The sequence below is a fragment of the Anoplophora glabripennis genome, unplaced genomic scaffold (genome assembly GCF_000390285.2).
Source record: "Anoplophora glabripennis isolate ALB-LARVAE unplaced genomic scaffold, Agla_2.0 scaffold133, whole genome shotgun sequence".
In the NCBI taxonomy this organism is placed as follows: Eukaryota; Metazoa; Arthropoda; class Insecta; order Coleoptera; family Cerambycidae; genus Anoplophora; species Anoplophora glabripennis.
In genome coordinates, this window is record NW_019416244.1 from 1,070,481 (window position 1) to 1,096,901 (window position 26,421).

General features: G+C 33.1%; 1 protein-coding gene and 1 long non-coding RNA gene across 2 annotated transcripts; both read left to right on the top strand.

Annotated features, from left to right (window-relative positions):
- Positions 1-3,032: 3,032 nt before the first annotated feature.
- Positions 3,033-4,739, top strand: LOC111692252 (zinc finger MYM-type protein 1-like). Its single transcript, XM_023456159.1, has one exon. The coding sequence runs from the start codon at positions 3,033-3,035 to the stop codon at positions 4,737-4,739; it is 1,707 nt and encodes a 568-aa protein (XP_023311927.1).
- A 19,273-nt stretch (positions 4,740-24,012) lies between these two features.
- On the top strand, positions 24,013-24,680 carry LOC108904445. The gene is made up of 2 exons (XR_001964233.2): positions 24,013-24,136; positions 24,642-24,680. It is a non-coding gene; the product is annotated as an uncharacterized LOC108904445 (long non-coding RNA).
- Positions 24,681-26,421: the final 1,741 nt, after the last annotated feature.

A 26,421-nucleotide genomic window follows, 5' to 3' on the forward strand; every position in this document is an offset into this window, starting at 1 on the left:
CTACGTCAGATAATAATAAAATCTATTAGATTAATCTTCAATATTCTATGGTCTAAGAACTAATTTATTAGGACTGTTGTGTTGTAAAATGATCAGTTTCTCTAAGTCCGATAATAAAATCTATTAAATTAAACTTCAATATTATTTGGTCTTGGAACTAATTTATTAGGACTGTTGTGTTATAATATGATCAGTTTCTCTACGTCAGATAATAATAAAATCTATTAGATTAATCTTCAATATTCTATGGTCTTAGAACTAATTTATTAGGACTGTTGTGTTGTAAAATAATCAGTTTCTCTACGTCAGATAATAAAATCTATTAGATTAAACTTCAATATTCTATGGTTTTCAAACTAATTTATTAGGACTGTTGTGTTGTAAAATGATCAGTTTGTCTACATCAGATAGTAATAAAATCTATTAGATTAAACTTTAATATTCTGTAGTCTTAGAACTAATTTATTAGGACTGTTGTGTTGTAAAATGATCAGTTTCTCTACGTCAGATAATAAAATCTATTAAATTAAACTTCAATATTCTTTGGTCTTGGAACTAATTTATTAGGACTGTTGTGTTATAATATGATCAGTTTCTCTACGTCAGATAATAATAAAATCTATTAGATTAAACTTCAATATTCTATGGTCTTAGAACTAATTTATTAGGACTGTTGTGTTGTAAAATGATCAGTTTCTCTACGTCAGATAATAAAATCTATTACATTAAACTTCAATATTCTTTGGTCTTAGAACTAATTTATTAGGACTGTTGTGTTATAATATGATCAGTTTCTCGGCGTCAGATAATAATAAAATCTATTAGAATAAACTTCAATATTCTATGGTCTTAGAACTAATTTATTAGGACTGTTGTGTTGTAAAATTATTCAAGAAATGGCCTCCTAAAATTATTTGACGTTTATCTACAAACTATCTCTTATCTTATCTCAGATGCTGCAATACTATACAGGGGAACTCATTGAAAAGAACTATGAAAAAAGAATTACTAAATTTCTCTAAAGAAATTTGCAATTAAAACTGAAAGGAGAAGAAAATGTATAACTCTTTATTACACTGCTGTAACATTTTGACGATATTACTAAGGGGTCAGTTCGATTTCAGATCACCATGGACCAAGCAATGGCCACCGGCTCGAGCTCCATAAACGTACATTCATTACGTTTTCAATACGGAATGTTATTGCAATCCTAAGTCTGTTATTACACCAGACATGGCGGCTTTCATTCTGGCCGGTCGTGTAATAGCCGATTGCGGCAACCCCAATGCAAATATTAAACGATGTCCACTATCTACTCACCCCGAGGGCACTTCTTTATCCTATAGCTGTGTTATGCTTTATGGAGACAATATTCCCTTAACTATCCAGACGTCGCACGGCCGTTATTTGAATTTCTAACCGCGCTATATACACAGCAGATAACGGCAATTGTTATTGCCCTTATTATATTACGGCAATAAGGGTTGGTATTTTTCGTTGCTCCACAGATTCAGTGTGTGCTCTGTTTTTAATTTTTAGACTATTTTTGGCACGCTATCTCCAATTTTCCCATAATATTAAATGATAATTGAAATGAAACCAGACAGTGACAACAGTTGATGGTGGAGAAGAATTATGGTTGTGGCTCCAAAGCTGAATTATTTTGATAATTTTGAGATCACTTTATTTATATTTAGTAGTTCAGTTTTACACTTAAAAAAAGTTGTAATTGGGACAAATTAAATTTATTGGAGTCAATTAAATCGGCGATTTTTATTTGTCGATTTAACCCTTTCCAGCACACATAGGTAGTAAAGAAAATTAAGAAACTGTACTATCTATTTTAATAAAATATGCTTTAAAGTAGATTTATAGAAATCCGTGGTTTAATGATGACAGTAAATAAATATGATACATTAATAACACAACCTCACAAAAAAAAGTTTCGGATCTGGTATTCAGACCCATGTATTTCTATGTATTTTTTTCGGCTGAATCCGAATCTATCTTCAGATTTGGCCCAAGGGTCTGAGTTTTCGGGAAAATTCAAAAATCAGGTCAAAATTTACAAAAAATGTCATTTACGATCGTCAAATTATACTACCAGCTTACTAGACGTATGATTTTTCACTCGTTTAATTCCAATTTATCATCATAGAGTTAGACAAGCTGGTCCAATTTCATTCAAAAACAGAAAATAGATCAAAAACGCCATTTTCATGGCATAATTCGTGTTGCAGAGTTCTGGATCCATCTTTTTATCCACCCACCCACTTATTACCCTATACCCACCCATCCACCCATCTATCCATCTACTTTTTGTGCTGAGAGATGAGATAACAGCCTAGAAGATTGAGAATGCAATAAAACTTGTAGAATACTCTACTTTGTAAACAAAAGAAAACGATATATTTTTTGTGGGGTTGTGTAATAAATCTAAATACCTATTGTTTTGTGCAGTGGCGTAGATACGGGGGGGGTCCAGGGGTCTGGACCCCCCCCCAGAGAAGCCCGTGGTCGTACACCAAAGGGCACATTTGCACGCGGCATCATGACAGCCTTGTTTTATTGCCGTATAAATATTCCTTTGACAGGAATATTTTGTGACCTTTGCGAAGATATGGCAAATTGGTGCAGCATGGTAGCCTGGCTAGATGCGGTTTATTGCGTAGGTATCCCACCCCACCCTCGCAAATTTACTTAAACGACAGGTCGGCACTTGCTAAGCTGACCGGCTGACCAGCCGGCTCCATCTAGACGGGGCCGAACGCCAGATGTAAATTTAATGTGTGTTGGTGTTTTGATGCAGTTACAGTGATTTTAGTCTAAATACTTTAAAATTCAGTAATCTGTGAGTTTTTATTGGATAACAATAATACATAAAATAGGTAAGCCTATTTGTTTTTATTTTATCCAAGGTGTCGGCTTATTATTATTTTAGTTTTTGAGCTACATTCAAGTATTACCTATAGCTATAAAATGTACTTACCCTTTAGGATATTAATTTCGGACTTTTTTTTAGATTTGCGAGAATGTCAAAACGCAAGACATTACAAACACTCGATTATTTTTTGAAATCCCTAACAAATTCTGAGCAATCAGATGCAGAAATACAGACGGACCTTGCTACCCATGAAAGTCAGTCGTCTTCGCCAAGACAACAAATAATGCCATCATGTTCGAACTTTAATAGACCTATTCAGAATACCGTTCTGTTGTCATCTTCAAGTATTTCTGTGCCTGAAAATAAGATGGATACACAATATGTACATCCACAACTACCACACAAACTTGCAGACACAGGCCCCATTAACGATATTAGTCGATTTTGCAATAGAGTGCTGTCTCACGCCGAAAAAATTAATGTTTTAAATAATGTTTGGATTCCAAGTGCAACTTATGTATTTCCTGTAATACTCTCAGGACCTAATAAGAAAAAACTAAAATTTCAGCACACTTGGCTTAGCAAATGGAATTGGTTAGCTTATTCTGAAATTGAGAACGGGTGTTACTGCAAATATTGTGTTGTATTTTCCAAAGCTGGGGCAGGAGTAAATGCCCAAAGTTTAGGTGCGTTGACAAAGAATAAGTTTGATAATTGGAAAAAAGCTATTGGGGTTTTTGAAAAGCATTCACTTGCCCAATATCATTTAAGATCACTTAGTGACGCTGATAATTTTCTTAAAGTTGATAGAAATAATCTTCTTTCCATTGAAAATAAACTATCTGCAGATAGAACAGCGAAAATACTTAAAAACAGACAGAAAATAATTCCTATAATTGAAGCTGTAATTCTTTGCGGTATACAAGAAATTGCATTACGAGGTCATAGAGATTCTGGAAAAATCACAACAGATGACGGTGACAAAGGTGAGGGTAACTTTCGCGCAATACTAAGATACCGAGCTAAAGGGGATGAAATCCTGAAAGCTGCTTTAGAAGGACCAGGCGAAAGAAATAAGTACATTAGTCCTTCTATTCAAAACGAAATTATCAATTCTTGCAACTCATTGATCCTTGAGAAGGTCGTTTCTGAAGTAAATACCTCGAAATGTTTCTCTGTCTTAGCCGATGAGACGGCAGATATTTCAGGAGTGGAACAAGTCTCACTATGTGTTAGATATGTTGACATGACTTCAATCAAAATTAAGGAACACTTTTTACAATTTGTCCAAACAGCAGACCTTACAGGAAGTGGCTTGGCAGCAATTATCATGGACAATCTGCGCAAATGGGGTATCGATACCAAATACCTAAAAGGGCAAGAGTATGATGGAGCAGCTGCCATGTCTGGTAAATTTAATGGGGTTCAAACTCATATAAAGCGCGAATATCCAACTGCATTATATGTACATTGCGCTGCTCATAGCCTTAATTTGGCAGTTTCAAAAGCCAGCGAGGTGTCCGAAATACGCAATTGTTTAGGTACAGTTGGACAAGCCCATAATTTTTTTATATATCCAAAACGCAAAGATGTTTTAAATAGGGTTCTGGCAGAGGCAGAAACAACACCTAAGACAAAAACTTTGAAAGGAATGTGCGCTACACGGTGGATCGAGAGATTTGAGTCCATTAGTGATTTCAAAGAAATTTACCTATACGTGGTTGATGCACTTTCTGAAATTGCAGAATGGGCAGATAGAGACACTGCAAAAGAAGCAAGATCTCTTATGAACAGCATAGCTCAAGGAAACTTTATCACTACATTATTTGTGACTAACACAAAACTTTTGTGTTAGTTCTATTGCTTTTATTATATTTTATGAAATGTTGTTTAAGTGGCAATTAGCAACGTATTTTTCTAGATTCCGCTACATAGTTCGTCTAAATATAAATTATTGCACAAATAATCTTATCATATGCACTTATTACAAGTATACTGGTAGATTTGGAAGTTTTTACTATACCCCTTTCAGTTCATAGTTAAAACTTGTTTAACTACAGAAACTTTTTAGCCCACTTTTTCTATGGGTTTATTATAAACACCTCCCATTGAGCTTATCTTAGCAATTCTTGCCAACATTCAAATCAATCCTTGTTGGGAAAGCTTTATTGGTAGTAGTTGGTTTTGGTCCGATGAAATTTGAAATTATGGGAATTAATAACCAAGTATCTAGGCAAGAGTGATCAGAACTTCCTGACAATTTCTTGAGTTACATCGGTAATGTCAAAGTGCCTTGGGAGATGCTTGGCTATCCTTTAATTTTTTTTGATTTTTTTTTAATTTCCGCTTGAAAAATAGTGAAACAAGTACCAGAGGGTTGTCAACAAACTGTTCCGGTTCCAACTCCCTTTGAAGTTTTAAAGCCAGGTGTTCTAACAGCTATCTGCCTTCAAGAAGTCGACACAAGTCCGGTCAGATTCATTTTTCCCGGAAGGAAAATGAAGGTCAGTTTATAGTCAACTTACTTGGGCGTAACCGTGGTTTTCTATATTCTTCTCCAATCTGCTATACCTCATGGTGTTAGTTCTCCAGAGCAGTCGATGCTTGCTTCAGTTAATGACACCATGTTTAGCTTATATCACCATACTACAGAGCAGAAAGAGATACTAGATCTGATGACCAAGACATATTTTAGTTGTTTAGAACCTCTGTCTCAGGATTTTCCACAAATTCTTTGTGGTGGACTTTCTCCACAACGGAATTTCTTAATGGTATTGGAAACTTGCCTTGCAAATTTTTATATCTGTGTCCTATCTCTTCAGTTTCTCATATTATATTTCTCATCATTTGTGCTTTTCACATAAGTATAAAATTAAACATATATTATTGGCACTGTCAGTATTTTTGTTTACAGTAATTTTTATTTAGTACATTCAGATGAGTATATCCAACTTTATTGAGTCAAGTTAATATCAATTTATTCAAGGTAAAATTAATAAATCTTGTGAGAGTAATATCCATACATGAAACAGAAGAAAAACAAAGGAGAATTTTAATAAATTTAATTCCAAATCCATGCGTACTGAATTTACGTGCCTCTGCCGTGGATTTTCGAATTTATAAGGCAAAGAAAACAAGCGAGGGCGGAAAACAGGGAGGCAGTATATAAAATTAATTATTTTTTATTATTTAAGGCGATATTGCTAAGTGCGCCCTAAACTTATTAAGGTCTGTTTGCTTTTGCCCAAGATTAAAAATGATTTGTATTATGATTTACTTTGTCCCACCTCCCGTCGCACAAAAGGAGCTCCGCGAAAAAAACGGAAACATAAGAGACTTACTGGAATTAGAATTAAAATTAATTCATCGCTGCCGCCCGAGTTGTTTTTATTTAGGAATTTATTACAAATGTGCTCCTGTATGTTTTTAATTTGGCGAAGGCGAGCGATCGTTTAAATTAAATTGAAAAAAGGCTCTGAAAGGAGGTTCCTATTATGATTTTTAATGAAGCCCTTTGATATACGGCGGTGCAGAAAGTGTATGAGCTCCGATTAATTTTGATGTGATTGATCTTTCTATAGATATTAAAAAAAGTAAGATATTATTTGTAAAAAAATACTATACAAAAGTGTAGACAGTCTTGTTGAATAATTTTGTCTAAACCAGTGCCAGAGCAAATTTGTAGATAATTATTTGACTAAAAGTAGAAAGCAAAATTCATATAAACAAGGCGAAAGCTTCAATTTTGAGGTACAGAGTAATAAAGTTGCATAATATTCTTAGTTATAATAATAAGAATAATATGCCTTTATTTTCATATAAACAAATTATTGAACATAATCATATGGCGAGATCTAGCAGAGCTACTCATTATAACCGCCAGCTTTAAACAAAAAAAATATACACAGAGTAAATAAACACTACTATATTCTAAGTGTAACAATGTGTTTCTTAATTGCAGTTTTAAAACTAGTCACAGTGGAGCAAGAGGTAACATTTACAGGTAAAGGATTTCAAAGTTTTACAGCATTGTAACTGAAAGAGCGTTGAAATATTGCAGAACAGTGTCTTGGCATGACCAATTTGTTACAGTGACGAGTAATTCTAAGATGCATGCTTGTACCACGAATTAGTTTATCACGAAAATAGTAAAGTTGTTCCCAAGTGATACCTAACCTTGTATATTAAATTATCCAAATGTACAATAAATCGCTCCTCNAGAACAGTGTCTTGGCATGACCAATTTGTTACAGTGACGAGTAATTCTAAGATGCATGCTTGTACCACGAATTAGTTTATCACGAAAATAGTAAAGTTGTTCCCAAGTGATACCTAACCTTGTATATTAAATTATCCAAATGTACAATAAATCGCTCCTCCAGTTTTAACCAATTAGAAGAATCAAAAAGTGGTATAACATGATCATACTTTCGAATACCGCAACAGAATTTTAAACAAGCATTTTGTAATTTCTGGAGGCTGTTTTTGTCTTTGACAGTAAGCGCTGGCCAGTTCAGAGTATCGCAGTATGCTAGCTAGAGTTGAAAGAATGAATGTGTAGGTGAGTTTAAATTTAATTTAGAGAATTTTGAGTTTATAATAACATTTCTGTAATAAATGTGCCACATACCTTAGACGAGAATCGACACACTCCTAGATTTTTTACACATGTCGTGGAGATTAGGTCAACCTGTAGTGATTGTCGTATTAGCTGTAGCGATGGTCTTACTACTTATCTTTGCATGTGAGATTTATTTACTTTTATCAGATCAGCTAGGGTCTGTGGTAGCTAAGGAAAATTATTGACAAAAAAACAAGATTTTGTATTAACAGAAAAATAAAACATAAAATCATTTTTTCGGCAACCGTCCGGGAAGTGGCTACTTCCCGGACGCTTTTTCTTTGAGAAAGTAGCATTTTTTCGGCTTAGTCCGGGAAGTACGCACTTTCCGGACTAGGCCGGGAAGAATCACATCGTTGTTGTCATTGTGAATATGAAAATCTTGGAAGGTATGATTTTGATAAATGCAGTTGAACATTACCATAGCAACGAAACGACTGACAGCTATCTGAAGTCAAATTAGTTGACATTTTAATTTTCGAAAGTTTGCATGGTTTTTGGTCGCAATTGTCGCAATAAACTATGGAAAGCAACAGCGATAGTGAGTTTGAAAATGTGCCTTACGAANGAAAAACTTTCCGGTTACGTAGACTTTGGCAGTAGTTGTAACACTATAAAATTAAGTGCTGTTTATAAATTGGGACTTGAAATAAAAACTAATGACAGTAACAGTGTTATCATAGGTTACGGTGGTGCTACAGTTAAACCATTTGGCACTGTATCCGTCGAAATTGAGATAGATTATATTAAATTAGTTACGAATTTCTTTGTTGTGTCTAATACGTTACAAAAAACCGATGTATTAATAGGTCAGCCAGTTACTGAGGACGACAACGTCTTTGTTTATAAAACTCCCGAGATGTTGACATTAACAGAGCGCAATATATTTCATAATTTACATTTTGAGGCGGATACAAATAATACACTGAAATTAATTAAAAAAAAATTAATTGCACAGCAGCGTATTTTCATTCAGCCGGGTGTTAATATTGTTCCTATAAAAACAGAGATGGTTCATGTCGAAATACAAACACGTCATTCAGAACAATGCCGAAATGGATCAACTATAATAGTTCCTTCTAAGATTACGCGATTACAGAATGGAGAAGGGCTCCTAAAAATTATGAATTTATGTCTGCAAACAATAAACATTCCTGAAAACACTTGCCTGGCACGAGGACTGACTTGTAGTGCAACCAATAACAGCGAATTAGATGATGGAGTGCGTCAAATTCTCAATTTATATCCCGAATGTTATGGCAAAAATGTTTCACTTTTAAGTAACGTAAATATCGAAATGCATATACAGCTTACTTCACCAATACCGGTCAGTTACAAACCCTACCGTTTATCGCTTTACGAGCGTGAAATAGTACAGGGAATCGTGAAAGACTTGTTGGAAAAGGGTATAATTGAACCTACAACTTCACCATATAGCAGTCCCATCTTACTTGTAAAAAAGAAANTAATGCTAAAGGTAATTTTAACAAAATATTACGATTGTAGGATATAAAAGTATCAACTTAATTTGCTTCATTTTCAGGTAGCAACAATTATTGGGTTAGCCGGTGCGTGTAGACGGGAAGAACTAACAAAAATGTCAATTGATCTAATAAACGACAAAGAAGATATGTTGCTCGTGAAAATACCAGATTCTAAAACACATATTGAGAGAAATTTTGTTGTAATTGGGCAAGAAAACCTGCTGTTGTATAGGCAATATTTATCTTTACGGCCATCCCATACTCCACATAACAGATTATTCGTGAATTACAAAAAAGGAAAATGTTCGATTCAGCCCGTTGGTATCCACAGTTTTGGGAATCTCGGATTAAGAATTGCAGAATTTTTAAATTTACCCAATCCTAAAAATTACACAGGCCATAGCATGCGTCGAACTTCAGCGACGATATTTGCTGATAATGGTGGAAACATCACAAATTTGAAGAGACACGGTGGCTGGAAGTCTACCAATGTCGCTGAAGGATATATAGACAATTCACTAACAAACAAAATTAAAATTGCCAAGACCATTCAAAAATTATCAGATGAAAACAATCAATATGAAACGGAAACTTTACCTTCTTGTTCTGACTACAAAAGGCATTTAAATATACCAAGCATTTCAAACAAATTAAACCCTTTCAATATTAGCAATTGCTCAAATTTTACTATAAATCTTAATATAAATAAGAATTAGAATGTTTCTGTTAGTACCTATCTTCTGTTCGAATTTCAATATTTAATACAAATAAGAATTAAAATGTTCGAAATTTTGTTCTACAAAAAAATATAATAAAGAAATGTGTCTCATTAATTTGTTATTCTACATGGTTGCCGAAAAAATAGTGTACGCAACACGTCCGAAAACAGTTTTTTTGAACTCGGAGACTTCCAGGAAATTTTAGAATTTAGAATTTACTTAGAATTTTGTCAACTCGTCCAAAAAAACAGTATTTTCCGGACTTGTTACGTAAATAACTATTGAGGCCTCATCCACTTCAAGTTCAATTCCGAATAATACTATTGAACATGACAATGACATTGACAATAGTAATCAAATATTTTCTTTCAAATTGCCACCATTTTGGATTTCAAAGCCAGAAATTTGGTTTACGCAAATCGAGGTACAATTCAATTTACAAAAAATGACAGCCGACAAAACAAAATTCAATTATGTAATATCCAGTTTACCGTTAGAAGTAGTAACTAATGTATATGATATTATAGCTAAGCCACCACATCAAAATTTATATTAAACCATTAAAGATATAAATTATTAACAGATTAACATCGATGAAGAAAAACGTTTAGATGAACTTCTCAGTGGATCAGAAATGGGCGATAGGAAGCCATCAGAGTTTTTCAGAGACATGATGAACGTTGTAGGAGGTTTCACAAGTCGTCAGCCAAGATCTTCTATTAAAACTGTGGAAAAGGCGTTTACCGAAACCAGTTTTAGTTGCAATTACAGCATCGGGTAAGGAAAGTGTCAATGAAATTGTAGATTTAGCCGACAAAATTTGGGAAAGTTATCAGTTACCAAATTATAATCACAATTTTAACAATGTATCTACAATAACTTCAAGACCGGGGTCAGATAAGGTTGTCCATAAAACAGATAATCAGTTAATTTCAGCATTTATTGATTTTTCAATCAACTGTCAGAATATTTTACAAACATTGTCACAAAAACAATCAATNCCGAAAAAATAGTGTACGCAACACGTCCGAAAACAGTTTTTTTGAACTCGCAGACTTCCAGGAAATTTTAGTATTTAGAATTTACTTAGAATTTTGTCAACTCGTCCAAAAAAACAGTATTTTCCGGAATTGTTACGTAAATAACTATTGAGGCCTCATCCACTTCAAGTTCAATTCCGAATACTAATGAAAATGACAATGACATTGACAATAGTAATCAAATATTTTCTTTCAAATTGCCACCATTTTGGATTTCAAAGCCAGAAATTTGGTTTGCGCAAATCGAGGTACAATTAAATTTACAAAAAATTACAGAAGACAAAACAAAATTCAATTATGTAATATCCAGTTTACCATTAGAAGTAGTAACTAATGTATATGATATTATAGCTAAGCCACCACATCAAAATTTATATCAAACCATTAAAGATATAATTATTAACAGATTAACATCGAGTGAAGAAAAACGTTTAGATGAACTTCTCAGTGGATCAGAAATGGGCGATAGGAAACCATCAGAGTTTTTCAGAGACATGATGAACGTTGTAGGAGGTTTCACAAGAGGTCAGCCAAGATCTTCTATTAAAACTGTGGAAAAGGCATTTACCGAAACCAGTTTTAGTTGCAATTACAGCATCGGGTAAGGAAAGTGTCAATGAAATTGTAGATTTAGCCGACAAAATTTGGGAAAGTTGTCAGTTACCAAATTATAATCACAATTTTAACAATGTATCTACAATAACTTCAAGACCGGGGTCAGATAAGGTTGTCCATAAAACAGATAATCAGTTAATTTCAGCATTTATTGATTTTTCAATCAACTGTCAGAATATTTTACAAACATTGTCACAAAAACAGTCAATATTAGAAAATCAAGTCTCAGCTTTACAAAATCAATTTTCTTCATTTAATAAGGTCTCAACAGCCAACACATATATGTACTTGTAATTCATGCAAATTTAGGAATAGATCTCGCAGTAGGTAAATACTTAGTAGATTTCATAAGTCAAATTCAAATGATTTTATTTCCACCAAAAATTCAAAAAAGACGTTAGAAAATGTCAGGGATCATGGTGTTTACTGTATGACGCCTTAGCTCCACATACAAAAAAACGAATAAATCACATTGCTCCGGCGACTAACAGTGTGGAGAAGTCAACACGTCGCCTTTTCATTTTTGATAATCATAATAAGCTTGAATTTTTAATCGACACTGGAGCCGATATTTCTGTAGTTCCTAAAGATGTTTTTAAAATTTATAAACGAGATAAAAACTCTTTTCTTAATGCTGCTAACGGTTCAATTATCCATACTTATGGAAAGAACATTATAAAAGTCAATTTAGGTTTAAGACGTAATTTTCCTTAGCTACCACAGACCCAGAGCTGATCTGATCAAAATAAATAAATCTTACATACAAAGAATAAGTAATAAGACCATCACTACTGCTAATAAGACAATCACTACAGTCAACCCCATTTATTTTAGTTTTGAAATTATTATTGTTATGCAGTTCCTGACTATCAAATATTAACTGGGATTTTGTTTCATTTAAGACTAAACCATGACATTCTGATACTTCAGCAATCTTATTTAAATCTACATTAACATCATTTGCAGCCACATGTGAGTTTGTGTACTTTTGTTAGTTCAATAATCTACAATACTTTGAAAACTCTTTAAAAGTTCTTTAGTTTTTATATTTATTATACAAGGTGTAATATACAATCTGTCAAAAGTGACATTTGCCCTTGGATTTATTGTTTTTGAGCTACATATTGTCTTACATCCTGTATTTCTTCGTACTCCTAAATATTTACTAAAGCGTAGAACAATCCATCACTATTGGACACCAAATTTTAGGTACAATTAATCTAATGTGTTGTATAGATACCGGGTGTCTTTTCAAAAATCGACGTAAACTAGGACTATTTTATTTTTGTGGAATTTTTTCAAAATCAATAAGTCGATTTTTTAACCGCAAAATATACAGGGTGTCTCATAATTAGCTGCCAACCCTGAACAGGCCGACTCTATGATCAAAACTAAGTAAAAAAGTTCATATGAACATGAGAAAATCGCTCTTGAATTAATCCCACTTTGGTCAATTTCATAGTAATTTAAACAAAAAATTTTTTTTTGTTTAAATTACTATGAAATTGACCAAAGTGGGATTAATTCAAAAGCGATTTTCTCAGAAACCGTTAAAGTTAGCGATTTGAAACAAGAGTACCCTTTTAACGTAAAACAGTTCGGGAAAACGGAATTTGCTGTCCAATTTGTTAAAAAGTCAAAGATGAAAAAGTTACACACGCAAAGTACCAATGGCCCCCCCGTACCCACCCCAATGGACCTTGTGGAAATAAATGGATTAGTTCATCAACTTGCACATCAAAATTTAGCTTTTAGCATTTCCGGACCCATGTTCATATGAACTTTTTTACTTAGTTTTGATCATAGAATCGGCCTGTTCAGGGTTGGCAGCTAATTATGAGACACCCTGTATATTTTTTTAAATCCAGCCATATACCTATGGCAATTTGATTTTAGCGAAAAATTTAGGCGATAAATATGCAAAATACTCTCAAATATTTTGAGCAGTACAACAGGTGGGCAGTTTTAATTGGAACACCCTGTATTTGGTATGTGGACGGTTAATTAACACACATTTTTAACGGGCGAAGGCAAACACCAGTTAATGCATGATAAAAATTTCGCATCGACTTTAATCTAAAAGTTTCCCGGTTCACTTATCAGCGGTTATTAAAAATCCATGTATCCATTATCCGACGGGAAATATTTAAAAATCGTTTTAGGTATCCCTTTGTGTAAATATATCTGCTTTCAGCAAACTTTTAAATGAGTCACTTTTCGGAACAAACTCCTCCGAATAAAAGAGAATTTAAAATAACGACAAAGGCTCGGTACTCCGCCTACTGGCTCTTCAAAGATTATATATAAAATATGTAAAACGGGCGATGGGAAATTTATTTCGTTAATGAAAAGGTTTTAAAGCGTTCATAAATATCTGAGTGGCTTTTTCCGTAATGTGTATTTAAAGAATGTTAACGCGCGGCTGGAGCTGCGACGTCCACACTTTTTCTGCGTTTAATTAACATGTCGGTGTGTTTTTTTGATGTCCATTGCTGAAGTTTCATATAAATATAGATTTTAAAAAACACCAACTTTCTCACATTACCATCAAAAGCAAATATTTTATGCATTTTTTATTTACTGTTATAACAATATTAGCAGACGATTTCACCTTCAAAATAATTGCTAAACTGAGATAACACACTATACACTATTAGTGACATTAGTGTGTAAAACTTGGTGCACTGGAGGGTCTCAGAGCATGGTGCCTATTTCAAAAAACACTTAGATGGCTCTGACCGGAAATCGAAATTTTCACGCATCTTTTCACGGAAATTTATGCATATATTGCTATAAATTAAAACAAATTGACACATTTTTACTATTCAAAACGTTGTTAAAAACTTTTGTGAAGCAAGGCTCAGATCTGCATAATCAATCTAAGGTTCAAATAGTCCAGGAATAACTAGGGTTGTGGTCGTCAATAATAACGAGGTTCATTAGCCTGACTCATCACTTAAATCTCAGCGCCAGCATTTAACTTATCTATATTACATATAGTGGAAGGGTTCAACTGATAAAACTAAGTCTATTAATAATATATATTTTATAGTTTTGCATTTTAAGTGCAAAACACATCTTTGAATAGATAAAACTATCATTTTCAANGCCTATTTCAAAAAACACTTAGATGGCTCTGACCGGAAATCGAAATTTTCACGCATCTTTCGAATCCAAAGTTGTCCACTAAGCTTCAATCCACTCTTGCGGCCGCAGCAGACGATAACGTTTCTGGCTAGTACTTAGTACCTTCTTAAGCTAATTGCATTATATATCAGTCACCTATTTTAAATTTATGCATATATTGCTATATATTAAAACAAATTGACACATTTTTACTATTCAAAACGTTGTTAAAAACTTTTGTGAAGCAAGGCTCAGATCTGCATCATTAACCTAACGTCCAAATAGTCCAGGAATAACTAGGGGTGTGGTCAATAATGACGAGGTTCATTAGCCTGAAATCAAGGTTCTTAAAAAAATCCAAAACATCAAGACACTTCAAGAGTCCTAAAAAAATGACCAGGCAAATCACATTGTTGAAGTCGGACATTAACAAAGCTTTCTAGGGCCACCTGGACAGTCAGACTTGAATATGTTGCACTTCTTTATAAGATGTTATATTAAAAGTAAGGTGTATGCAAAACTGTTTGAGAACTTGCAAGTTGTACAACAGCGAATAGAAAAAAGTTGTGCAATAGGATCGATTATATTTGACAAAACACTCAGTATCTCGGGCATATTTTTCGAATATTTTTCTCACTTTTAATTTAATTTTTTACACTTTTTTAACACCCTGTGAAATAAATGTTATTATCATTTTAACTATCTTCATAATTAATCATAAAAGCAATACATTGTTCTAAATTCGAAATTGTTCATAACTCATCACTTAAATCTCAGCGCCAGCATTTAGCTTATCTATATTACATGTAGTGGAAGGGTTCAACTGATAAAACTAAGTCTATTAATAATATACATTTTATAGTTTTGCATTTTAAGTGCAAAACACATCTTTAAATAGATAAAATTATCATTTTCAAGTGCCACTCGAGTGCATCTTAGAAACTGTTTAGTTTCATGTTAACAAGTGCACATATATAACATACACAAATATGGATATATTTGGATGAGATGTAACATTGTTACATCTATGAAGTGTCACTTTTCAGTCAAACTTGCAGAAAGCGCCACTAGACGGAACAATTTTTTAATTAATCATCTAATCTAGGAAACTTCATGTTCGAAGTGATACCATCAATGCGGTCCAGAAATTCGTCTATTTGTCCATGAGGTCATATGATAAATATATCGCCCATATATCTGAACACTGACTTAATTAAGAGTTGATGGCTCAAGAGTCTTGTTTTCGAAGGCTTCCATGAAGATATTATTCCTACCTTATCCAACCCTATATATTTTTTAAAAATATAGAGTAGAGTATTTGTGCAAACAGAGTTAATGAGGTCAACTCCTCTAGAGATGACATCTTGAATTTTCATAACAATCACATATGGACTTAGAACACATGCGTTGCCAAAAATCTCATCAACACTATCGCTTACAATTAGAGTGTGGATGGGAATTATTGGAGAGCTTGTGTTTGGCCCATTCTTTCTTCACGAGAGATTAAATTGAAAACATTTATCGCAAATGTCTTGAAGAGGATTTGGAAACACTGCAAGAAGTCCCTATTTTGTTAAGACCACAAATAAATGCTGTTTATGTACGATGGTGCTCCAGCCCTTTTTAGTTTGTTAGTTTGGCAGTATTTGGATGCTGCATCTTCAAATCATCTGATGGATGGAGAAAGACCTTAACCTCCACAGTCACCAGACTTAAATGCACTCGATTTCTTTCTCTAGGGACATCTGAAACAATTTGATTATATAATTTTATTATGCATTTTTAAATGTGTTCGCCAATCGCATCGCGGGATAGAAGCTTGTAACGAAGTTAAGCATATTCAATAATTTTTGAAAATGTATTTTCTTTTTAGTAAATTATAAAAGGGAAAACTTATTTAATTTTTTTTACAAAAAAAAACGTGGAACGTGATTTTAGGGGGGAAAATGCAAAAAACAGAAAAATTGTAAGTTTTTAAATGGATTTTTTTTAACTGCATATTTTCAATAAAAGAGATACAATGGAAAACCAGTAAGGTTGCAATTTTCAACTCATTTCAAGAGTTGCAGATGATTAAAAATATCGATGTACGAAAGCTTTTGATAAGATAGAGCAACATCCCAAATTGCTAGGTTCTATGCTTTTCCAACTTTGAAAAATAAAATAAAAAATGGATTTTATCTGTTCCCACAGCAGTAAATAGACTATGAATACATTGTTTTAAGGAGGTAAGTGGATTTTACCGTAGAAGTGGAAGTTGTTATGGACAGAGGGAGGTAATTGAGGTAACTTACCTCCCTAGGGAAAAAAAGCGACACCGAGTTATAAATGCATATTTTATAAACAAATAAATAGAAATATTTGATGAACATTACATTTGTTAATTATTATAATGAATATTTATAGTAATTGTATAGTTATTACATTTAGTAACATTTATAAAATCTGGATAATTATTCCCCTCGCGTTTACTAATTGTCACATTTTTCTCAAAATGATTTGACCCTCCATTTTAGTCACCGGAGGCTCAATATTATGTGACTGATTCATTAAAACATCATGATGCGACGTACTTCTAGAACCTAGAGCTGAAGTGTCATTGTAAAGAATCCTGCTGGCTATTTCATTTTTGTTACTTAAAATGTCAGCAACATAACTTTCTGCAATTGTGGCTGATTTCGACCCACCATGTCTCTTGTTTGCTAATACATAAACTCCTGTATTAGCCAGTAACGTTGCCGATGTTCTTCGGAATGAATGGGCTGTATATGTTTCAGGATGTTCTAGTTTCAGAAACTGCGCAATCTTATTAGGAATCATAGAAAGGGTATTCTTGCCGACTGGTTGGTTGTAACATCTACGTGCCTAATAGCGCACAAAAAAGTGTGAAATTTCAGTTATAATTTCCAATCTAATCTTGATATTATTTCTGGGAAATTTCTAGGTGAGAAACATAAACCAGACGAGAAGTAATTGTAAACGTACGTGACCATTTTTAGAATCTGGAGTTGTAACTACAATAATGTCATCGAAATTTTTGAAATTGACGTTGTCCAAAGTAAGTTTGCATAACTCATCAGATCAAAATTCTATACGCTCATTCAAAATTCAAAATTAGCAACATTGCTAACTTTCATGTCTATAAACATCTTAGAAACGACAAAATCCAAACAACCAAGGTAACTCTGCAAGATTTCGAATAATGTCAAAATGAATTGATTAAGAAATGTCAAAAAATAAAACCTAATCTTTATTACATGAACTATAAAGAACTGTAAGAGCAGATAAAATGTTATACACCACGCAGCAGTTAAGTATAATTTACCAGTCTCGGACTTTATTGCCAGCCCTCGCTCCGCTCGGGCGCAAAATCGTCCTTGATTGGTAAAAGGNCCAAGGTAACTCTGCAAGATTTCGAATAATGTCAAAATGAATTGATTAAGAAACGTCAAAAAATAAAACCTAATCTTTATTACATGAACTATAAAGAACTGTAAGAGCAGATAAAATGTTATACACCACGCAGCAGTTAAGTATAATTTACCAGTCTCGGACTTTATTGCCAGCCCTCGCTCCGCTCGGGCGCAAAATCGTCCTTGACTGATAAAAGGTGTAAATATCTATTAACACATCTCCTTAAAGGAGGGGTGTAACTCCTGTAGCAGATATTTGTAGAAATAAATTGATATAGAAAATCGCTTTGCTTTTTAACGAGACATCGCCCCTTAATTTTTCCCAATATAAAAGCAACACACCGTACATCATTTTGTAAAGAATTTCACTGATGGAAACGGTTCTACTTCGTGTTTTAAGCGAGGAATTAAATTTTTAAAGGATGCCATTTGCATTAACACGAAATTGCAGGTGACAATTTAGGCACCGCGCAATACCGAATTTGGAATGCACCTTCCCCACCGATGCAATTCTACTCCGCGGCACAACATTCGCATTCTTAAACGTGAATTTATTATCGATAAAATCGACTGCTTCCTCCGCTTTATAACCACCGAATCATTAAAATTTAAGAACCCTTTCGATTCGGAACGAAAGCTGCATATCGCTGGCTGCAACTTATCGCCAACGATGGACAGGTGCTGCCCTGCATTTTTACGATCTTCCGAATGGTGCCGCACCGCCGTTGATGGCAATAAAACGCGACAGGCTCCTCAGACACCTAGTAAAATAGTTGTTGCTCGTGTTGTCCCGGAGTTAATATGACACTTTGTTAAATATAATGTCCGCTTGGCGGTGTAAAATCTCGCTATTTTACGACGCAATGTAGTAAAGTGTCCTCGTAAATATATTGTCTGCATTAAAATATTACGAATCAAGATGAACATGATAACATTTTTACTGGATTTGTATCTGTACGTTGCTCATCCTTTTTCGTTTACTGAAACAAAGATTTAAGTATAAAATGAAAAGAGGGCCATAACTTACTGACAAATGTGAGAAAATGGTATCCCTAAGATACTAGATTTTGTATATTTTTTTCTTGAAATTGTATCCAGTTTCTACTACCAAAGTTTGTACAGTCCGTACGATATTTGTTGAGAAAGAATTCCAAGAAGACTCCTGCGTCACTCTCTTGGAATTAACCGCATTGGACACCCGAGACGTTCACCGTAGTAACTTGCATTGTATATTGTATTTTGCTTGTTTCTTCGGTTGTTTTCTTTGAATTCTACCTCAACAAATATCGTACGGATTGTACAAATTTTGGTAGTAGAAACTGGATACAATTTCTAGAAAAAAAAGTACAAATTCTAGTATCTACCTATGGTTTAATACAGGGTAGTCCAGATTTTAATAGACAAACTTCGGGAAACTATTAAACAACAAAAATTAACATCATTTTGCTCTATGAACATAGGCGCAGAAAATTTATGAGATACTGGGCGTTGAAATTAACAAAAATAAAACAATTTATTTAAATATCTGGAAAACGGCTTTATCAAATATATCCAAATCTGTCTGTCTATTAAAAATCTGGACCGCCCAAATTCGTTTTATTTTCCCTATTTCAAAACCTTATTTCCTTGGATAATATGTCTCATAACTCGTAAACCATTCACTTTTCGACAAAAATAAAAGAATATTTTTTCATCCGGAATATTTCAGACCATTATAAAATGTATTCATATTACCAATTAATTCAGTGGCGTAGAAGTTTTACTCTAAATAACGAAACAACGTCCTTGTTTCTCCGCCACTGGTTTTTGAATTTAGACTGTCTGCATACAGAACTAGGAGAAATATTTGAAAAAAAATGTGTACCAAATTTGGATAAATTTGATGAAGCAGTTTTCCAGACATTTAAAGAAATATTATTATTTTCGATAATTTCAACGCCCTGTATCTCATAAACGGTGGCTTTCTGCGCCTATGTTTATAGAGCAAAGTGATGTTAATTTTTGTTGCTTAGTACTTTCTCGAAGTTTGTCTATTAAAAATCTGGACCACCCAAATTCGTTTTATTTTCCCTATTTCAACACTTTATTTACTTGGATAATATGTCTCATAACTCGTAAACCATTCACTTTTCGACAAAAATAAAATAATGTTTTTTCATCTGCAATATTTCAGACCGTTATAAAATGTATTCATATTACCAATTAATTCAGTTCAATAAGGAAACGACGTCCTTGTTTTTCCGCCACTGGTTTTTGAATTTGGACTGTCTGCAAACAGAACTAGGAGAAATATTCGAAAAAAAATGTGTACCAAATAAATTTGGATAAATTTGATGAAGCAGTTTTCCAAATATTTAAATTTTTTTATTATTTTTGATAATTTCAACGCCCTGTATCTCATAAACGGTGGCTTTCTGCGCCTATGTTCATAGAGCAAAGTGATGTTAATTTTTGTTGTTTAGTACTTTCCCGAAGTTTGTCTATTCAAATCTGGACCACCCTGTATACAGTCCGTACAGTATTTGTTGAGATAAAATTCAAAGAAATGAATAAGCCAATAATGTTCTGTTCTCGAAACTATTGTAGCAATTTATCACGGTAGGGGCGTGCCTTGAAATTTTCCGCGTTATTTTCAAAATATTAAAATATATATACAGGGCGTTTCTAATGTAATTTGTAACAAGGCTAGCGAATTATCCTATACTGAAGTAATTGAATTGCTACTGCTTCACAGTCTTTAAAAATCTATTGCCTTCTTTGATTTAATGTATTCTTATTTGAGATCCTGTGTAAAATACTCCTACATTTTGGACGAAGACGCTCATTCGAACGGACTGCCAGAGCCCGAAGTAGCTGGAGGATCACAATTAAAACCGCCATAAAATACGCAAGCGAGGGGTCCAGTAATCTATGAGATTCCGACAATGGTCAGCCATAATTGTAAAAGCGAAATAGTTGTGCGATACACCACTGGCGCCCCCTAACTGGAAAATTCATATCGCACCGTCATAAAGTACCAGTGGAGAGGTCGAATATGTTGGCTAGCTTTCTGGCTAGAGTTAAGCTGCTAGAAAAAATTTAGGGACACATTTTACTGTTTAATAAATAATTTGCGTGAATTTCTAAAACCTTTTGGAAAAGCTAGCTTTGTTCATTGCAAGAATGAATAAAATCACCAATAGTAGTCAGCAATTGACCCACTAAAAATAAAGGGAGGGACTACCAACGCAAGATTACCTACGTATCCTTTAATACATAGTACTGTAGTAAAAAGTTGTGATCGAGAATCGAGAAGATGAATGACAGGGACAAATTCGCTTTGCTTCGAGGCTCCCAGCATGCTCGTTTTTTTTTAGATTAGATTCCGTCTCGTCAGCACGGGAATTGTAGGCTGACGGTCTAAAAGCAGGTTATGTTCTCGTCGCACTAAGTGACGTCACAATGCTTTCTTAATCATGTTACTAAATTTAAGTATTTACATAATTTTAAATATTTATAATTATTCCTAGCATTAAAAAATATATTACTTTTTTACTACTGTCGGTTGCTGTCGGTTATGGACTATAAATCTATGTAGTTTTAAAAGAAATTAAATTAAGCTGTGTGCAGGAGCGGAGACATAAAGGCAATGAAGCAAATGAAAAAAAATGGTGAACTTTCGAAAGTACATTTTGAAGCGTTTGGTACAGTGTGCGGAATTTATTCTTTTTACATTTTTTCCTGATTTCTAAAAAAAGAGTAAGTAATAACGAAACCAAATTGGTTACATCTTATCGCGACATAAATTTCTTTAAAAAATGACCTACATGCAACAGGATTTGTACGGCTAAGTTTTTTTGTGCCTTTTTCGAATCACTGATCAATTTCAAAGGAAACGTTATATTTTGCAAAATTGTCATAAAATTATGATAGGATTTTGAGTAAATGGCGTGAAATTTAGTGCATATAATTATAATTTTAGTTGAATCATATAGTAGATGTAGTAGATCGACTTATTCGGTTGTCATTAATTTGGAAGTAATTGTTGTAACTGTCAAGACCATTATCACATTGTACGTATTGTTTACATATAAAAATACGAAAATTCCCTTTAAATATACCAATGAAGAATTTGCCGACATTCATTTTATTTATGGATATTGCATTGAAAATGCTAGAGCAGTAATTATGAAATATAGAAGACAGATTCCTGGTAGATGGCAGGAGAGAATGAAATTTGCCGTGGACACAACTAGGAAGAAAAGTTCACGTTGTGGTAAAATATTCTTAAATATAATATAAATAAGGGAAATATTGGCTAGGAGACTTCCAGGTTTACTATAAAGAACACATCTGTTAAATGACTAAACACGATAGGGAAGCATCGCAGGATATAACTGTAATTAGCCACAGTACTTCTCTCTCTCTCTCTCTCTGCAGAACTGACACGAAGGAAAAACAGGAAGAATCTCAGCGTTATTCTTCCTACCAACCATACTTTTAAGGGGTGTTCATATTTGAGATTTTTAAATTTTTTAATAAAACACATAATTGGTTAGAAATACATAGATATCTTTATTGAATATTAAAGTAGACATGATGTGGTTAAGAATGTCAGATAAGTGACCACTTCTTGCACCTCAACAAGCCTTTAATCTTTTAGCAAAATTTTCCATCGCGTGTTCACATAATAGTGGTTTATTTTGAGTGATTTGCTTAATTATGTTTTCTTTCAGATGTTGCTGTGCTCTTCAAAACACCCCATAAAAAGAAGTCTAATGCTGATAGATCGTATGATCTTGGTGGCCAATTAACATGTCTTCGAGAAATTATTTTATTACCAAATTTCTGTTTCAAAAGATCGATATTCTGCACATTGATACGCTACAATTCAACCAATAAAAGGTTTGTTCGATATCGAGCAAAATCCACAGTAACAACGTTTCCAGCTTCATTTTCAAAGAAGTATGTACCAATCACTCAACCATACCAAAAACCACACCAAACAGTTACTATTTGTGGATGCATGGGTTGTTGCAATATTACCAGTGAGTTTTCTTCACCCCAGATACGACAATTTTGTTACATATCCACCAATTTCAAAATCATCATTGGCATCATCAGTAAAGATGATTTTGTTAAAAAAATCATCAATTTCTTTCACTGCAAGAGCCAAATTATTTAGTTATTTTTTTTTTATACACTTAAATATAACATGAACACAAATAAAGACAAAAACGTATAAGCATGTATAAAACAAATGAATTGTAGATAATATTAAAAACTAAGAAACCGAATATGAGAAAAAGCAAACATATAAGTACACAAGTAGGTATAAATAACAGAATTTTTGTTTGATGCATTTAATAGTATTATGAAAAATATCCACAGAATTTTGCATCGGATAATTAAGATCCATTACGTACAAACGTGAAAATTTCAACAGATTAGTTTTAAGGGTGGGAAAATAAAAAGGTCTTAAAAACGGATGTCCGAATGAGGAACGTGAAAATATAATGCAGCTAGTAAATCTACGTCGTTTGGTTAAGTCATTCAGATGGAACCGACTTAGTAAAGTGTTTTGTGGTACCCCTTGAGGTACCACAAAACAATATGTTGTCCATTTTGAACCATAGGTATTTAACATGCCCCTTAATTTTTTAACATGGAATGCATAGGTGGGGTACCATACCAGTGATCCATATTCCAGTTCCAGCAAAACGAATGCGTTGAACAGAAAGGATGCAGTACAAGTTTCAGAAAACTGTCTTGAGTTTCTTAGAACAAAGCCGAGATTTTTATATGTCTCTCTTTATATATTGTTAATGTGTTCGTCAAAACCACAGCCTACCAACCAGAGAGCCGAGTTGATAGGGAAAAGTTGTCTCTGTTTTTTATCTTTCTCTGAACCTTATTAAACGCAATACTTCTCTCTTTGTCGATTTAAATGTAAAACAGAGGTAGGCGGAGCTAGTGCTCGTTATCGGTATAGAAGAAATTTGAAATGGGTTTGGGAAATAATAATGTTTCTGATACAATTTGGTAGGTGGCGCTGGGTGGAAAATATTGATGAGATCTATTTTTTGAATTTTATAAAATTCGACAGATGGCCAGATAAGAAAACGAGAAGTTGATAAATTCAAGATACGTTCAGTAAAACTTCTATGGTTTACAGAAATTAGTTAAATAGCAATGAAAATAATATTATTAACATTATGACGATCACATTTTATATAACCTACGCATAGGTTGCAGGTAAGTATGTAAGTAAGTAGTTTATATATAGCGTTGATATTTGTGTTGTATAGTATTTTTTCAGTGCCCATTAGTGTATTGACTGTTAATTTAATGTTTAAGTGTGTTTGAGCGTGAGAAACTTTTGGTTTTCCATTTTTTTTTGACACTTGTGACAATGACATTATATTGTATTATTTGTGGATATTCCGAAGAGGACGTGAAAAAATTATTCTGTTTTCCACGAAACTCAGAGAAGTGAGAATTATGCATAATTTTTATTTTGACAAATATACATATATGTATATTTTTCCTTGATGATACAAGTAAACTTAAGTTACTAAATATGCGAAAAAAAAAAATTAAAAATATGATAATTATTTACTATAGCGTAAAGCTCTCAAATCATAATAAAAATATATTCCACTAATATATAAAAGAGTAGGTAGTACTTATTATATTTATATCTTATTTAGGTATGTCTAATATGTCAGTATATATAATAATTCATTCTATTATATTTTAGATCCAAAATCTGGCAAAAATCCCTTGGTATGATATATCAGGAAAAATTATCTGCACATATACAACTTTGTGATATGCATTTTGAAAAAAAATCTTTTAGCTACATATAAAAGTTAAATATATTGATAATAATATAACTCAGTGTATTATTTTTACCATGTCTAAACAAAAAAATAATAAAGAAAAAAACATGCTTACATGTTACTGCACAAGATTTTATGCAAATTTTTGTATAAAGTGTAGGTTGAGATATTTCCAACCTGATACTTTATATAAAATTTTGCAGAAAATCTTGTATACTGGTAATAGGATTTAAAGAATATTTCAAAATTCCCGCTATGTGACATACCGCGCCATCTACGTAGGTTTTACATTAAGAGCGAGAGAGTAAAATGATATAGCTCTGTCTCTTGAACTACAATTACACGTTCACTTGGTCATCTGTTGGTAATCTGTAGTCAAAACTAAGTTTATCATCAAAGGTTATCCTGAGACTAACAAATGTACGACTCAATCTATGATCAGCTGGTAATAATTTTTGTGTTAACTGAATTTTGTAAGTCTTTAAGGGAAGATCCTTATGCAAAATATTGACTAAAGTGGTTTGTTTAATGCCTCATTACTGCGAACGATGACGGATTGATGTGTTTGATTCTGCAGTGACACTATTATTGACAGCTGCATTATTTCTTGTGAACAAGTTTCTTCGAATTTATTCACAATATCAAAGACTAAAATCACATAACTCCATATTTACGTTCCTTCAATTTGTTGAACATGTCTGAGAGGAGACTTATTCATTTTGCCAGTTTTATACTCAATATTTTAAAAAATAACAAACCTACATATTTATGTGATAAAATAAAATGGAGATCTGAAACACATAATAAAAATTTGAGATCACTGAGTAGCAAAGCGTGTATTCCTTCACATAAAACTGAAAAATTTAAAAATTCATTTTCGTATTTAGCTTCTTATGTTATTAATAATTTACCCCTCCAGTATCACAATTTGTCAGTGACAACCGTTAAACATATGTTAAAAAATAATATACTTTTTTCTGACTTGGTACTTTTTGATGTATGTAGGTTTTAACTATATCCAATAGTGTTTTGTATNTTTATTCACAATATTTCGAATGCTGCTGTTTGTTGGACAATTTCTTTTTCCACATTTTGTACATTTTCTTCCAATTTCTGAATAATTTTCACCAAATTTAAAATATTTTTTAACAATAAAGACGTGTTATTCAATCGTATACTTCTCCATATTTATTAACTCCCATGTTTCTACTTCACAGCTGTCAAAAGATTAGTCATTTTAGTACAAAAAACATAAATGACGTTATATTACAAAAGTTAACTCAAATTTGAACACTTCATAATTGCTTATATATTATAAACACTATTTGAACTCGATATCTTTATAATCAACGTCTGATGAGTTAGACCTATGTTGTTAATCAGCAAAAAAAACTAATAGTTTTACGTTTGCGATATTCTTAAAAATAATTGTGCAGATTGTAGGTATTTGATATTAAGATGATGGATTATAACGTCGATTTATTAGATGATGCAGAAGGTATTCAATGAGGTTTTATCATCTGAAATTTAAAATCGGTAATGCCTATATCATTTCGCATAGTGTATTTTGTAGGCACTGCTAAAAAAGGTCGGCTATAAATATCACATGATAATTAACATTCCTCTATGTGACAAAATGTATAAAAACGGTTTGGTTAGAGCGGGTGCCTTTGTGTAAATACACTTCACGGCGGAGTT